Raw genomic sequence first — 16,348 nt, forward strand, 5'->3', positions numbered from 1 at the left:
CTGCTGATGACATCACACGGCACGGGCGAGGGATATCAACAACGACAACGACAACAACTCGGCGGTCGTTCGGGTCTCCCAACACGACCTGGGCACCATATGCAATAGTCCTAGTCAGTCATGCGTAAGAGGCGTACACCCCACAGTACAGATAGAGCGAAGGAGTACAGGGAATGAAAATGGGTCATAAAACCAGACGCAGAGCATTCTGGGAGATCCAAAATGGAGTCCCACCCGTAATAGAGACGAATGGTGTCCAGCAGGAATTGAACTCCATATTTTTTCCTGAACTGCTTCCTGTTGTCTTTGATGACGGTGGACATGTACTGGATGTGACCTTCACCACAGAAAACACAAGAGCGGCTCAGCACGGGTTCACGGTGTCACACACACACACACGCACACGGACGCACAAAAACACAAACACTTACAAAGAGCAACAGAGACACATTTCGATTGGTTAAAGAAGTGATGACAAAGCTTAGGCTGTGTCCTGTGCAAAGCGCCAGTGAATGTGCAGTGTGACCCATCACACACACACACACACACCTACCTATGCGCATAGGGAAGTCCCCCTGGTTCCAGATGCTGAAGTTGAACAGCAGGTGAGTGTGGAGCTGCTGGAGGAGCTGCTGGTTCTTCTCATAGGTCACCTGCTCCACCAGGAGCTGGGCTGCCACCAGGACACTCACATCCACCTGGCAGGCAGGCATCTGCACACACACACACACAAAGCAATATCCGACAGTGTCAGAGTCAGTGAGTCAATATGTGTGAGTGTGTGTGTGTGTGAGTGACAGAGCCAGGCTCAGCTCTGACCTTGTGCAGCAGAGCTCCCAGGGTGACCACACCGTGGGAGTGGAGCAGACTCTCCTGGTTGATGGGGTGTCTCTGCAGGAAGTGCTTAAGCACCAACAGGAAGGTGGCCACCAAGTTCTTCTCTAGACGAGCCTCTGAAACACAAACACGAATCATCAACAACCATTCGACATTAGTATAGTATCAGTATTACTATACTAATATAGTATAGCTAGTATAGTAATATTATTATTGAGGATATCTGTGATGGTACTGACTGTGCTTATGTGATGTCATCAGACTGAGGAGATTGCGACTCACCGGAGGCCCTGTTGGAAGGCAGGATAACCCAGTCTCCGTCAGCGGGGGTGGCGAGGTCAGGGGTGATGAACTCTGACCCCGAGGGCTCGGCGTGGTTCTCGGGCGTCAGCAGGGTGAGCTGCTCCAGGATGGGGAAGAGGACGGGAACACCACCCACCGAGTTGATCACGTCCTGAGCAGGAGAGCAGGAGGGCGGGAGAGCAGGAGGGCAGGAGAGCAGGAGGGCAGGAGAGCAGGAGAGCAGGAGAGCAGGAGGGCAGGAGAGCAGGGCAGGAGAGCAGGAGGGCAGGAGGGCAGGAGAGCAGGAGAGCAGGAGGGCAGGAGAGCAGGAGGGCAGGAGAGCAGGAGGGCGGGAGGGCAGGAGAGCAGGAAAGTAGGAGGGCAGGAGGGCAGGAGAGCGGGAGAGCAGAAGAGTGAAAATGTTTCCAAACATGCAGAAAACGACTCATCGCATATTGTCATGGTGTAGGCCCACCGGAACACTGCCTAACGCCTACAAGGGAGAGGGCAGCACGTATTATTCCATTACAGGATGTGATGTCGTTCCCGGCTCTCCTACCTTGATGTCCCAGTTGACGACCTTGTTCCCCGTGAGGCGCCCGTGCAGCAGGTTAGGGGACAGGTCCAGACAGATGGGGTTCCTGCAGGCCTGCAGCAGCCACAGAACAACACAGTCTAGGGTCACCACCTGTCATCATCGTCTGAAACTGAACGGCGTGAACGTGCACCGCCCACGGACGTGCATGGACAGTGATTGAGTGTTTGGATGATTGACGGTGGCCACGTCCAGTCACCTTTGGGGAGTAGTGCAGCAGGAGCTTGGTGGAGAGGTCTCCGAGCTCCGCCTCCAGGGTTTTGAAAGGGGAAATGCAATTGGGACCTGAAATCGAAAGGACGTGAGAATAATCCATGAGATCTTCCCTCTACTCATCTCTGCTCCCCCACTTCCTCTTTTGCCCCCTCCCTCCCTCCCCTCCCTCCCTCCCTCACCGGTGCTGCAGAGAGCCTTAACGTGGCTGGGCTGCAGCTGGTCGTGGAACACCATGACGCTGCCCAGCTGCCCCTGCAGGGAGGTGGGGCTGCCCCACTCGCTGTCCTGGGTCCCGGCCGAGATCAGCTTGGTGACGGACTCGGGCTTGCTCCCCAGCAGGCCCCCCCAGCCCTGGGACGACAGGATCCCCCCCAGGGAGGAGCGGCCGGACGGCGGGGCGGCCGAGAAGGGCGGGTCGGGGATCTGGGAAGGGGGCGGCGTGGTGGTCCTGTGGCCGGCCGAGCCGATGCAGCAGGAGGTGAAAGGCTGAGGGAGGGAGGGGGGAGCGTGAGGAGGCGTGGGTCAACACACACACACACACGTGCGATCAAACGAGGGCGGTGCTCACCTCCGTCATGGTGGGGTACTTGAGAGGAGCAGACAGCTTCTGCTGCCCGTCTACGTAGATGTAGACCAGACTCTGGCCGAACGGCCTCTTCCCTGGCACGTGGACCACACCTATACTGTGCTGTGGGGAGGAGAACAACCCAAAGACTCAATCCCCCATCATCCCTCTTTTCACAAACCACAGAAAGTGACCTCCGGTTCGCCCGAATGACGCCGCCAGTTGACCCCGGCGTGCCGCTGTTCCCTCACCCAGAGCGAGTCGCAGAAGCTGTAGTCGGGCAGCATGACGGTGACGTACTCCTTCTTGGTGCACACGGCCACCACCAGGCCCCCCGCTGAGCTGATGAAGGCCTCAAACCCGGTCCCTCCTGGGGTGAAGAAGCTGCAGAGAGAGGAGGGAGAGGCAAGCTCAGCTTGGACCACCGTCGCCATCTCTCAACTTCTACCCGTTCCGCCTCACTCCATCTCTCTCTCGCTCCCCCTCTCCCGCCCATCTCTCTCTCCCTCTCTCTCTCTCTCTCTCATCTCTCTCTCTCCCCATCTCTTTCTCTCCCCCCATCTCTCTCTCTCCCATCTCTCTCCCCCCATCTCTCTCTCTCTCTCCCCCCCATCTCTCTCTCCCCCCATCTCTCTCTCTCTCTCTCCCCATTTCTCTCTCCCCATTTCTCTCCCCCCCCCCCCATCTCTTTCTCCCCCCATCTCTCTCTCTCTCTCCCCATCTCTCTCTCCCCAGTATTCCCCTCCTCACCTGTACAGCTGTTTCCTCTTGTCTCCTTTGCCGGGCAGGCCCTGCTGGTCCTGGTCCAGCGACAGCCAGGCCAGGAAGCTGAAGGCGTAGCCGGGCCAGCGCAGGATGGTGGGCACGGCCACGCCGGCCATGCTGGGCGACAGGTCGAAATACTGCATGGCGCTCTCCAGGCCCTGCTTCCGCACCATGCCCAGGACGGCCCTGAGCACGGGCCCCACGTAGGGGTGGGCCCGCCCGGCCTCCTGGGGCCTCAGCAGGCGGAGCAGCTGCAGCAGCTCGCCCCCGCCCAGGGACTGGCTCCCCAGGGCCCCCAGGAGCCCCACCAGACTCTCGCCGCAGGCCCGGTGCAGCCGCCCGTGGTGCTCCAGGGCGGCCAGCACGCGCACCGCCATGGCGGCGTTGACGCAGGTGGCGCGCGTCTGCCGGTTGATGCAGCACAGGCGGCGGAGCCAGTCGGACGTGGACACCTGCAGCTCGGCCGAGTCCATCTCGGGCAGCCACTGGACGAGCAGGAGCAGGGGCTCCACGTTGCTGATGCCCAGGATGCCCACCGACGTGTGCTCGCCCTCCACGGCCTGGGGGACGGGGGGCACAGGGAGGGGGAGGGGTCTTATAACGCATGGACACAACAGCGTGGAAAGGGAGGAACTGCGGATGCATTGGAAATGGACGAGGCGGACACACAATGGGGACCGACTGGCTGGCTGGGTGGGTAACTAGCGGACTGAAAGAAACTGAAAGAAAAGCTGACAGAATCTCACCATGTTCATCAGCTCCTTCAGCAGGTGTCTGGACGGCTGTCCCAGAGAGACCAGCACCTCGTAGAGGTGAGTATATCCAATCCTCTCCTTGAACACCTCCTGTAAGGATGCATCCATGAGCACTACAGCTGCGACAGTGGCTACGAGCCTTGATCAAATTGATATTTTGTTTTATTTATTCTATTTTGTTTTGTTTTATTAATAAATTATGTTGATCCTCTCTGTGTTTTTACCTTTGCAGCTGGTGATTTATGCATCACCGTTGTCAGGGCTTTGATGGTTGCCACGGCAAGTGAGTCCAATCTCCCCTGGAACACCTGGGAGGACACAACACCTGTCAATCAAACACCAGGACCAATCCCAGTTCCCTTCAGCTCTCGGTGGGGTGTGACCATAGCGACAGCTCCTTTTATTCTGGCAGACACACTCAAAAGGGGGGGCACGTGCAAAAACAGCAAATAATAACAGTGACACATGATGTCCCTCTCCACCAAATAAAGCATGCGTGTTATTTGCCAGAATAAAAGGAGGGTGGGGCAAGGGCTGTGTGTGTGTGTGTGTGTGGGGTCACCACAGCAGATTTTGGGTGATTATTCATTGATTGTTGTGATGGTCAGGAAGTGACATCATAGCTCTTACTGCGGGGCCACAGGAGCAGGGGAAAGCACCCTGCTGCTTCCTGCTCCAGAGCACACCGCTAGCAGCCTACAGTCTGGAGCAGGAAGCTCACAGCGCTGGCTGGCTGTCCCCGTCTCCTCCAGACAAGCGAAACAAGCTCACAGGAAACACCCGCAGATGTCACACACCCCACGAAGGAGCGCTCTCCAGCAAACACCCTCACACTCAACACACACACATCTCCATCCAGCAATATCCTTTGACAAACGGTTTTCTCTTGTTGTTGAACAGAGTCCTGTTTGCTAGAGGACCAGCTGTAGAGAGACTGTGGCCGAACGATACAGTAACTTCAAAAAAAAGAAACGACAACAGTGGAATCAAGCGGGCAGTTGAGCTCTGTCCAAACCACCTCATTGAACATGACGGACACGAGAGAGACAGTGTGTGACCGTCTCTCACAAGCCAGCCAGGTGACAGCATTCCAATGGAACCCAAAAAACACCACCGGGCATGTGGGGAGGGGGGTGGGGGAGCGGGGGGGGAGGGGTGAAAGAAGAAGGGTGGCAGAAGATGTTGAAGTTGAACTGAAGAGAGAACACAAAGGAAACAAATCAATCAATAAATAACGACTGAAAATGAGAATGTCAATGACCACTCCACAACAAGCTAGGCCATTGGCCGGTTCAGGAAGTTGTTGGTTTTTGGTCGTGCGAACCGACGAGTCAACTTGTGAAGTCAGTCTAGCACTGCCTGTTGCCAGGCGACCAGAATGCGGTGATAATACTGTGTGTCTGCTGTACCTGAGAATCAGATTACAGGTGCTTCACTCTGCCTCACTACAAAGGACTGGGTGTGTGTGTGTGCACCTGCCTTTATATAAACCAGACTGATAGCTGTGTGTCTGACTAGTGAGGATTGTATGCAGGTGGGGGGGGGTCTTTGTTTACAAGAGTGTCTGTGAAAGAAATCTCTGTCTGCATGCTAACGAGGCCACGTCAACAGACCTGACGAGCCGACAGGTATGCTGATCCTGGGGGAGACAATCTACCTGAAGACCGTACTATACCGACAAGAGCCGGGGGGGGGGGGGTCTTGCTGTGGAGTGGTCATCTTGGTGGCATTTGAGCGCGACAATGGTGACAGGGCGCGAGGTGAGAGCGGGCGGGGCAGACGGTGGAGGTGGTGGGTATGGGTGAGAGAGGGGAAAGTACCTGAGTGTCACTTTCTCCTGTCAGTAACCTGTTGGTTATATCTTTCTGGTCCTTGTCTGCTCCTGTGCATCTAGCATTAACCAGCTGCAGAGGCGGACCACAGAGAGAGTCAGGGCAGAGGGGGAGGGGGGGAGTGTGGGGGGGAGACAGAGAGCAAGACAGGAGGAGAGGTGCAGGATGGGAGAGAGAGTGTGTGTGTGTGCGTGTGTGGGGGGGGGGGTCAAGTTACAGGTTGATAGGTCGTGTGACCTGTGGGGTTGGGTGGGGGGGGGTGGGTCAGTGTGGTGCCTGGTGGCTGAACACGACCGCAGGAGGTCAAACATGCACCACACCCTCTCAATACTATGTTTAGGAAAGAGGGGTTAAACCACTGTGCAGGCAGTCACGTCCAATATGAGCCGCAGACACAGGAAGTCCAACAGCGGCCAGGGTCTGGGCCGGCCTACCTTGCTGTTCTGCAGGAGTCGGGTCAGGTGCTCGAAGCAGTTGCTGTTGAGGAAGATGGCCTGGAGGACTGGTCTGTCTGAACACAAGAACATGTCCCTGATGGTGTCTGAGCAAGGGTCCACGGTCCGGGAGCGAGAGAAGGAAAGAAGGAGTGGAGGAAGCGAGGGCAGGGTAGGAAGAAAAGAAAAAGAGACAGTCACGACACCGTTCCGTTCAGGCTGCTCTGGACAAACGATGCGCCCTGTGAGAGAGAGAGAGAGAGAGAGAGATAGAGAGAGAGAGACATAAAGAGAGAGAGAAAGAGAGAGAGACATAAAGAGAGAGAGAGAGAGACAACGGCCATTTCCCCTGAGCACGCTCCTCACCCAGCATGTGCACCTGCAGCGCCACAAAGCGGCTCTCCCAGTGGCGGCCCGGCGCGCGACCCTTGACCTGCAGGGCGGCGGCCGGGTCCGAGTTCAGCAGCTTGAAGTAGTTCTCCAGCACCGAGCCGATCTCCACCTGCCGCTGGTCCGAGCTGCTGGCCAGCAGCCTGTGGACCACCTCCCTCAGGCAGCCCAGCGTCAGCAGGGCCTTCCTGTCGGGCGCCTCGCTGTCCCAGTCCTCGCCGTCGTCCGCGCCGCCCTCGCAGTCGCCCAGCACGCGCAGGAGTACCTCCATGGTCGCCGGGGAGATGGCCAGGAGGGCGTTGTGCTACCGAGCAGAGAGGGAGGGAGGGAGGGAGAAGAGGTCAAAGGGAGGATATATGAGTCATTCAAATACTGTGTGTTTGATGTGTGTGTGTGTGTGTGTGAGGCCGGCCCCTGTTCTCACCTGTCCTCCTGCTACGATGGCCCCAAACAGGTGGAGCAGGCAGCATTTCAGACTGTCCTTCAGGTGCTCGCTCTCTTGGAAGCACTCTGAGAACACACACACACGCCATTCAGAGTGAATAATGCTGTGGGCGTTGTGTTAGCTATGCAAACATCACCCAACCACAACATCAGACTCGGTCCAGAGTTGCTAGAAGGGTCCTATTTAATGGTCCCTGTCTCGCTGTCGTACAAACAGTACCTTCATTCACTTGTGCGCGCACACACACACACACATGTCAGTAACCTTTAGGGCAGCGTGTTATCAGTCGTATATTAACTCATCTGTCAACACGTTCCTCCGAGTACTGAAGCAAGAGCTTTGTTCAGCGACAAATCGATCCCAGAGGGCTAAGAACGAGCAAACGATCACAGAGGGGGGCAAGGCCATATTCTTCCCTCACACACCAAGCCCCCCCATACCCAACATGCATACACACACACGCTGTCTCTCTCTCTCTCACACCCACACCCTCTGACAGGTTGCTGTGGTAAGGCCTGGGGGAGTCGGTCTGGGCCGGGGGACAGTTATCTCTGAGGTGTTGATATAAAACCTCAGCCGCACAGAGGCCATTTGTGCAAAATGGCCGCTGTCGACGGGAGCCAGACAGCCTCCATTCACTATCAGCCCATCTCAACACCAGGCAAACAGACCGAGCACACAAAGAGCAGATTCATGTGGGCCCAGAGGTGGTGGGGGGCGAGGGAGAAATAGAGAGGCTAAGAGAGAGAGAGAGACTAAGAGAGAGAGAGAGAGAGAGAGAGAGAGAGAGAGAGAGAGAGAGAGAGAGAGAGAGAGACTAAGAGAGCGAGAGAGAGAGCGAGAGAGCAGGCAGTGAGGCACTCAGGGAAAGCTGTTGAGGGAGGCAGTGGGAGAGAGAAGAGGGCTTCTGTTTTTTCGGGAACAAGCTGGTGCCGCTTTTCATTGACTTGAGAACATAGCTTTATCCTCAACTCAATCACTGCCTGGGAGAGGCGGAGGGCGGCTCACTCTGGAATGACAACACCAGGAGAGAGAAAGGGAGACAGAGAGAGACACAGAAAGAGACACAGAGACAGACACACAGAGACAGAGACACAGAAAGAGACACCGAGAGGGAGAGAGAGAGAGACCGAGACAGAGAGAGAGAGGATGAGGAGACACTCACGGTAGAAAAATGGGACAAACTCCACGGTGAGCGGAGCTGCCTTGTGTTTCTGCCTGCTCTTCTCCACCGTGCTCCGCTGCTCCCTGGGGACGAGACACACAAAGAGACACACATGCTGTCACACACGGCCTCAGCTTTCACACACGGCCTCAGCCCATCTCCCTGAGTGTGTGCGTGCGTGTGTGTGTGAGAGAGAGAGAGCAAGCGTGTGCAAGTGTGGGTTTGCGTGCGTGTCTGCATGTTATTGGTGGAAAAAACAGGGAGCTTTAGTACTGGATTACGGGAACACCACTCAATCTTGCATATGGAGTGTGTTAGCGGGCACTGAGGAACACTAGAAGGACTGTCCTGATCTGAGCCTGGAATTATCAACAGAAAGGGCAGGATTACCTCAGGCACGACTTGGTGGCTCCATGACAAATGAGTTCTTAATGCCCTTTATTCAACTACTTAGCTAGCTTCCATCTAACACAGCATTGCCAAACTTTCCCTAGTAGATAACAAGAAAGGGCTGGAAAACACCCGAGTAGATGTAGCTGAAAGAGCTCTCAACGCTGCACACGTGTAACTCGCTAGTTAGCATTAGCGGCTAGGTAGCATTAGCGGATAGGTAGCATTAGCGGCTAGCTAGCATACCCAAGGGTGCGGTGCCTCCAGTTGCGGTAGGGGTCGTACAGGCTCTCACAGAAGGCCAGGGCGTGGCGGACAAACTCCTCAGCCTGGGTCTGGTCAGCCATCTCCTTCTCCTTGGTCCTGCTCTTGAGCTGCAGGGAGAACACACACACACACAAATAAGGGAAAGATATCCAGTATACCTTACTGGGCAAGGATTACAGAATACAGCAGGGAGGATGGAAAGAACATCGACGTCTCCACACCTGCTGGATGTAGAGCGTTGTCATGGTGATGACGTGGTTGATGTAGGAGCAGGTGCCGACCTCCTCTACATTGGACAGGTTCCTGTGGGAAGAGAGACAGCCATTCTAGCGACGCACCCAGGGGGTCTGGTCTACCCAGCATCCTCACACCTCCCCATACTTCCCCAACACGCCCTCCTCACAGCCCCTGGTGGGCTCCTGGTGAGCCCCTGGTGAGCCCCTGGTGAGCCCCTGGTGGGCCCCTAGTGAGCCCCTGGTGAGACCCTGGTGGGCCCCTAGTGAGCCCCTGGTGAGCCCCTGGTGGAGGACTGGTGGGCCCCTGGTGAGCCCCTAGTGAGCCCCTGGTGGGCCCCTGGTGAGCCCCTGGTGGGCCCCTGGTGGAGGACTGACCTGCAGATGACGATGAGGAACTTGACCAGGAGCAGGGCCAGGTGCTGCTGCTCTGGCTCCAGGCCGTCGGATGCCTTCTGGACACACTGCAGCAGCTGGTGACGCAGCACTTGCAGGATGTTGTCTGGGAGCATGGTCATCACTGGAGGCACCTCTTCCAGCCTGGATGCACACACACACACACACACACAGTGAGTTATGCTCCATTCGATTTTTTAGCAAAGAGAGTAAGCTCAACAGGAAAAAAAAAAAGAGGCAGTCATGCATGATTGCTAGAAGCGGGCTTTTATGTCGGTGGGGACAAGTAGGTGTTTAGGACGGTGTGTGTGTGTGTTTTGACTGTGGAGGGGGACCTGTCAGGGCTGAGCCGAGCCAGATGAGCCTCACCAAATGGGGAGAGAGGCGTGACGGTGGGAAAGCTGGACAGCTGTGGCAGCGCTGGACAGGGGGGGGGGGGGGGGGGGGGGGTGAGGGGGGATGAAGGGGGGGCTGGAGCGGGACAGAGCTGACCTAATGGGATTTAATCTGCTTTCCCCTAGCACGGCACTTCACCCTCTCTCCCTCCCTCCCTCCAATCCCACACACGTCACACGCTCCTATCTTACGTAACGTCATGTGACTGACCGTTGCGGGCTTTATGAGGCTGGTCATGTGACCACAGCTGGGACTTTGCAGAGCGCAGCGTTGCGTGTCTTTCTAGTGTCCTCTCTGTCAGGGATGCACAGACTACTTCCCCCCCCCCCTCTCTCCCTCTCTCTCTCTATCTCTCTCTCTCCCTCCCTCTCCTTTCCACGCTGTGTCAAAGACAGAAAGCAGCTATGCAAAAGGACACACACACGCACCAGCACACTCACATGCACTCCAACACACACGTTTACACCATGCCAGAGGAGGCATCCTTGCCTCTCACTTGCATCACAAACCTGACCTCAGCACTCGAGCATCCTGCAAAGCTATATTAGGCACAGATGCAACACACATGTGGACGCACACATGCGGACGCACGCACGCGCGCGCACGCTGTCACACATTCTCTATAATCCACATTGTCGCAGTCCCGCGGGGGAAACAGAGGGCTGAGTGGAGCTCATGTGTTTCTGCGGAGGAACCGTTTTACCTGGAAGGTGGCTTCTCGAAGTCCACGTCCAGGCATCTCTCATGGGAGCTGATGAAGGTCTCCAGCCACAGCTTCAGGTAGTCTGGGTCCCTCTGGTAGACAGAGAGAGAAGAGAGAGAGACATAGGGGGGGGGGGGGGGCGAGAGAGGGTAAGAGATAGAGGGGGGAGATTAAAGGGAATTAAAGGAGGATAAGTTTGTTGATTGATTGTATCGTAAGAAACGTCTCAGTCTTTGATTATGAATAATGAAGCCAAGCATCTTGGCTCTCCCAGCACCCCACTTCCTGTCAAACCGCACGGTCACAGCACAATCCCCACAAACAAAAGTAACGGTGAACTGACGCCACGCTGCCCAGCACAGTCCTGCCACCACTGGGCCCTCCTCAGACGTGAGGCGTGGAGGGAGAGAGAGCGCACCTGACTGGGAACCGGCTCGTCCGCATTGCTCCACCCCCCCCCCCCACCCCCACCCCCACCCCCTAGGGAGGGGAGCCAGCAGCTGGCCAGCAGGCATTCAACGCTTCTGGAAACAATGCCTGGGACCAGGGGGGGGAGAGACAGGAACGGGGGGGGGGTTGGATGCCTGGAGCCTCTGACATAGCAGCGTCGTGGGCCTGTCCTCAGTCAATAGCAGCCATACCACTGGTTCTGACAGCCATCCTCAACACCTCCACACACACACACACACTGTGCCCTCCTCTCAGAATGCCAGTCATCTGCCCTTCTCTAATCTCCCAGCACTTAGCCCTGGCTGGGGGGATTCCGCCCTCGTCCCTGGAGACTGATTCAGGTCAAGAAGAGCTGAGAAAACAGGCTGAGCGGATTACTGTATTATTGAGCTATTATGTTGATTATCATCGCAGGGCAATAGCCCGAGGTGGCTGATACTGTGGTCGTCAGACCGTGCTGTTTTGACCGAACACGGAGTAGTTCTGGAGTCCGAGTTCAGTTCAGGTTCTAATGTAAGGGTGGCTCCAGCCAGGGCTAAACTATGTGGTGCAGAGCAGTGAGGCTGCGTATGCTGGCTCGGGGGCTAGGAGGCTACTGCCTGCGTGTCACAGTGGGAATCATCCAGAACAGGAAGCAAACTCTCGAGAATTCCAAGTGAGGTCATCAGAACAGACTGTACGTGTGTGCGTGAAGTCCAAGGAAGAGGGAAGCTATCGACTTCCTCCCGCTGGAGAGCCCTAGTAACTCTCCCTCTCAGCACCCAGAAGCCTTCTTCTCGAGTCTCCCTTGCGGTGTCACACAGCTCTTCCTCTATGGAGAGTCATGTGCCACAACGACGCTAGGATAGAGAGAGCAGACCTACGCATTCTCTCTCAAGTGAGCGGGCCCTGTTTGTGCCCTGGCCCTACTGCTCTGTCCCAGGGAGTGGGGGAGAATGCCCTCATTCACTGGGCAGCCTTGGAGGACAGATGCCCATTGAGGACTGGGACAGGCCAGGGAGGAACACACCCTGCTCTGAATGTGGCTCTGTTTATTTTTGGGCAGTGCTGCTGACCTAACACTCACACTCACACACACACACACACACACACACAGACACACACACATAAGGGAATCATCTCAACTCGAAATCACCACGCTTGACTCAACAGGCATCGCCCTTTCCGTTTGACTGTATCGCAGAAACTCTAAAACGACTGTGAGGGTTGGAGCCAAGTATGTTGATAAGCTGGTTTTGGGGGTTTATCTGAAACAGAACTGATCATCCGTCATCATGTGACGTCAGACCCTTGTACTAACTCCCCCCTGGCTCTCATAACACCCTGACATCCCTTTGACCTCAAGGTCTTAACCAGCAAACCAAGTCAAGGGGCGTTTGCCCTCCAGCTCCATGGAGACACACGAAGAGAGGGCCGAGTCCTGCAGGTTTTTCGAAACGTGCGCTGCCCGCCCTCCCCCCCGGCCCAGAGACAGGCGTGGCCGGCTTGGTGACCGTGTTCCACTGCGACAGGAAGTGCTGGCAGACGCCGCCTGACCACAGCATCTAAAGAGGGTCATTCAGTCAGCTGCCGTTATGTTCTGCCAAGCCGTTGCCATGGCAGTCCAGTAGAGCCACGATCACCTCCTTCTTTCTCGACACTCCTCGTCTAGTCTCCCGTCCCGAGCCGGGATTGGCTATGATGTCATTGCACGGTCTGTATTTATAGTGCACTTGTGGGAGGGGCTAAACCACACAAGGCATGGCTGATTCCGAATCTTGATGACATCACTGTGTTTTCCCTAGTGATATTCATAGCAGAGACAGGAGCGAGACAAAAAACGAAAGAGCAATATGAAAGGAGAGGGGATATTTAAGCCCGAAGGAACAAACTCTATCAGCGAAACAGAGTGAGAGTGCGCTTCTCTCCCTCTGTACGCGCGTCTGCAGATTAGACCGGTTAGCCGGGAAACAGGGAGCAGGGCCGGAAAAAGTTCCGGTTAATCTACTTGAGTAAATAAGCGAAACCACAGCTCTCTTTCTCTCCTCCTCAGTCCCAGCCACTCCTGACTATTGCCCTCTCATACACTCTCCTAATCACTGGGTTGGTTTTTATAGCAGGGCCAAATGATAATGTCATCTAGGAGCGGTTCAGTCATTCTGTGAACCGGGAAATGATGATCTGGCCCAACGTATCCGGACCAGTAACCCCTTACTCTGAGGAGGAATGGATCAGCTGCCAAATGCGTCTTCCGGACAACATATCATGAGATATGTCAACGGTTCTGTCGGCGCTACCGAGGCATATTGTCATGCTGTTGAGACCAAGAGGGATGTCCCTGACGCGGCAGAGCCTGAAGCCGGGGAGGAGGAGGGGCACACGGTGTTGTGATGTTGTTCTGTGCTGCTGTTGTGCTGGAAACAAGGCAGCGTGGTTGGCTTAGGGACAGCCTGCTGCCTCCAGCTGACGACAGGAGGCGAGGAGGGGGGAAGCGGATCCGTATGTAACCGTCTTAACGGTTGTCTGTGACCTTTCAACCCCCCACCTGCCCTATGCGGCAAGCCGCAGTGGAAGAAGCCGGACGTGTTCGGGACCCGCTCTTCCCGGGGTTTCCCTTTTTCCACAGAGAAGGAAGAGAAGACATTTCATTTGGGTGATCACCTATAACCCGTCCATTCGCAATGCGATGAGCCAAGACAGGTCTGAGGTTAGACTAACCTGCGCGCGTGTGTGTCAGAACTCGAAAGCAGCCTGCTACCACAAACATGGCCGCACGGAGCAGGCCAAACCAGTTCTCCGAGCCCCGCTCACCACACTTCCTGAAACCTTCAACTGAAAAAGGTCTCATTCCGCCTGGCGTGCCATTGTCAACCTCTGGCCTCATGATGTTGACAGCTCTACCACGGGGTTAATCATTACAGTCACCAACCGTTCACTCTTCCAAAGATGAGTGGGCGAACAACAACAGCAGCCAGGATGAGAGCGGTACTGGAGGTCACCCTGCCTGGGCACCAATAACCTGTGACACTGTGGTGTGTGTGTGTGTGGTGGGGGGGGGAGGGGGGTTCCTCAGAGGTCGTGTGGGGGAGATGGGCCTCCCATCCAAACATTCCTGAGCTGAATCTGCACACGTGACTACGAGGTCTCCTTGCTTCAAATGCGTCCTGGCAACCTGTTCTGTCTTTCTCTCTCCAAAACACACAAACAGGACGAAGACCCCCCCCCCCCCCGAGTCTCTGCGGCTGCTCTGGGAGAACAAAAGGGCTATGCTAAATATTCTAATAATTTGGGTAAACGGACTATGGTCTTTCGACAGCTGTGTGAATTATAGGTATGCCTTGGGGAGTCAGTTTGACTAACCTATATACACTCCATGCAAATACACACTCAGAGTAACACAAAGCCACTGTGTATACCCTATGCAATGACTGGCATTTTAACAAGAGATTGCCAGAAGTATGTGCAAGCAAAGGGGTGTTTACACCCTACTGTTATATCCCTCAACCCTAAGACACTACTTGTGGTATTACATTGTTTTGAACACTTATCAGCAGTTGAGAGTGTGAAATATAAAGCTTTTGGTACGCCACAAACACTTCATTTGTGTAGGATCATGTTGGCTAAACATTGGGGTGATTCATGCCTGTGTATTGTACGCAAACAGCCTTGTCCTCATGAGGTGGAGGCTGGAGAGGGCTGTTTTAGAGAGGGATTAATGTGGGAAATGTGTGTGACTGCAGTTGAGACTCACGTGAGGAGAGGCTCAGGCAGGGGGATTTGATTGGTCAATAGAATATTGAACATGCTCACCGCTAAGTGAATTAAACCCTAGTATGTTTATGAACAGCTGACTCAAGGCTGGTGTGGATTGTACTCTGGCTACTGTTCTCCAACAAGGTCTAGTAAAGAATGCATTTGAATAGTGTGCTCTATTGACAGTAGATCACAGTATTGTCGGTGCAGAAAAACAAACATACAGCATTTAAACTCGTCTCCATCTCCCCAGGCGTACGCACCTGCTGTTAGTGTTGGAATAACAGAACATAGAAATAATGATATCCATTACGTCACCTCATCACAATCCCTTACTGGTACCCAAATGCCAAAGCATACGAAAATAATATTCACCTTGTTGCAATACAGCATCCACACCTCGTACAATCTTTCGTTTGATGCCATTCTGCCCGATCCGTGGTGGGCTTCCACAGCATAGGCTGTTTTGCCTTTTACAGAGGTCAGTTCTCCGCATTCTTCATAGCTGCTCGATCTTCTACGGCTCACATCGCTCGTGATCTTTACTATTTGGAATGTAGAAAAATACCACTATCCTTCCAATCGAAAAATCGCCTTTGTACAGGGAAAGGGGTGATTATATGCTTTTAAAAGAATCCCGTTGTAGTGTTGATAAACAGAACTTTGTAATGTTATTCCGTCGTAAATGATGCATCCCAGGATGACTCGATCATAGTCAGGCTCGTCTTTCGTGTGGGTTTCTACAATACACAGGAACTGCACTTCGTCCTCCAGTCAGGAGTGCCACTTTGACTCTTCCTCTCTGCCCCTCCTGTAGGCTGTCGACAAAACGTGTAATAAGCACACGACAATGTACACACATTACTCTCATGCTGGAAATACGTCTATCTGCTTATTAAAGACTAGCGCCACTAGCTTTTAAGTCTAGCTGGTCTGTAGGCTACTGCAGCCAGATCAGCCCACTTGCCTTAGCAGACTGGCAAGAAAACCCACCCACTAAATGAAACGCATACTCTTTTTTTTCTTATCAAACTGCTAGAAAATGTATATATAAAGCGAGAAGTTTTCGACCACCAAGAGGTCACTAGAAAATGTATAACTAACTGTTAAGAACGATTGTCTTACCAGGCTCGTGTCTGTCAAAATGACAAATTCTCCTCTCCTTCTCATGTGACACACAACGCATTCGTAGATTTGCTTGACCCAGCCCAGTGACAACAATTAAAACAAATAATCTACTTCTCAAGTTACACAATAACAAAATGTTACCACTTTGATATACATCAAGTGTAAGACCACCTGAGACAACAATCCACTCCTGAACCGAGATGGAAATAAACAACTCACACTGACGTTCAGGAGTCTATAGTTGACTGTCTTCGTGGCTGTGACATCCGTGGATACAGTCCAGTCAACCTAAATCCTCAACGATTTAAAAATAAAAGTCTCTCAATAAATAATTTTGTTGAATGTTTATGCTATTGTTGCATCGCAACTACA

The 16,348-nt window shown here is 54.3% G+C and overlaps 1 protein-coding gene across 1 annotated transcript in view; it reads right to left on the reverse strand.

Moving 5' to 3' along the window:
* The window catches only part of nbeal1 (neurobeachin-like 1), a 26,141-nt gene extending 9,896 nt beyond the window's left edge, over positions 1-16,245 (reverse strand). Inside the window, exons 1-23 of the mRNA XM_047031391.1 lie at positions 15,974-16,245; positions 15,224-15,666; positions 10,667-10,758; positions 9,550-9,711; positions 9,160-9,241; positions 8,918-9,045; positions 8,282-8,364; positions 7,096-7,181; positions 6,648-6,975; positions 6,282-6,388; positions 5,836-5,919; positions 4,240-4,323; positions 4,007-4,105; positions 3,246-3,820; positions 2,747-2,879; positions 2,499-2,618; positions 2,110-2,416; positions 1,914-1,999; positions 1,679-1,768; positions 1,120-1,291; positions 820-953; positions 554-713; positions 116-337 (exon numbers count right to left, since the gene is read on the reverse strand). Coding sequence (XP_046887347.1) covers positions 116-337; positions 554-713; positions 820-953; positions 1,120-1,291; positions 1,679-1,768; positions 1,914-1,999; positions 2,110-2,416; positions 2,499-2,618; positions 2,747-2,879; positions 3,246-3,820; positions 4,007-4,105; positions 4,240-4,323; positions 5,836-5,919; positions 6,282-6,388; positions 6,648-6,975; positions 7,096-7,181; positions 8,282-8,364; positions 8,918-9,045; positions 9,160-9,241; positions 9,550-9,711; positions 10,667-10,758; positions 15,224-15,274 — 3,385 coding nt within the window. The 5' untranslated portion in view covers positions 15,275-15,666; positions 15,974-16,245. The remainder of the gene's footprint in view (positions 1-115; positions 338-553; positions 714-819; positions 954-1,119; positions 1,292-1,678; positions 1,769-1,913; positions 2,000-2,109; positions 2,417-2,498; positions 2,619-2,746; positions 2,880-3,245; positions 3,821-4,006; positions 4,106-4,239; positions 4,324-5,835; positions 5,920-6,281; positions 6,389-6,647; positions 6,976-7,095; positions 7,182-8,281; positions 8,365-8,917; positions 9,046-9,159; positions 9,242-9,549; positions 9,712-10,666; positions 10,759-15,223; positions 15,667-15,973) is intronic.
* Positions 16,246-16,348: the final 103 nt, after the last annotated feature.

The sequence above is a fragment of the Hypomesus transpacificus genome, chromosome 12 (genome assembly GCF_021917145.1).
Source record: "Hypomesus transpacificus isolate Combined female chromosome 12, fHypTra1, whole genome shotgun sequence".
In the NCBI taxonomy this organism is placed as follows: Eukaryota; Metazoa; Chordata; class Actinopteri; order Osmeriformes; family Osmeridae; genus Hypomesus; species Hypomesus transpacificus.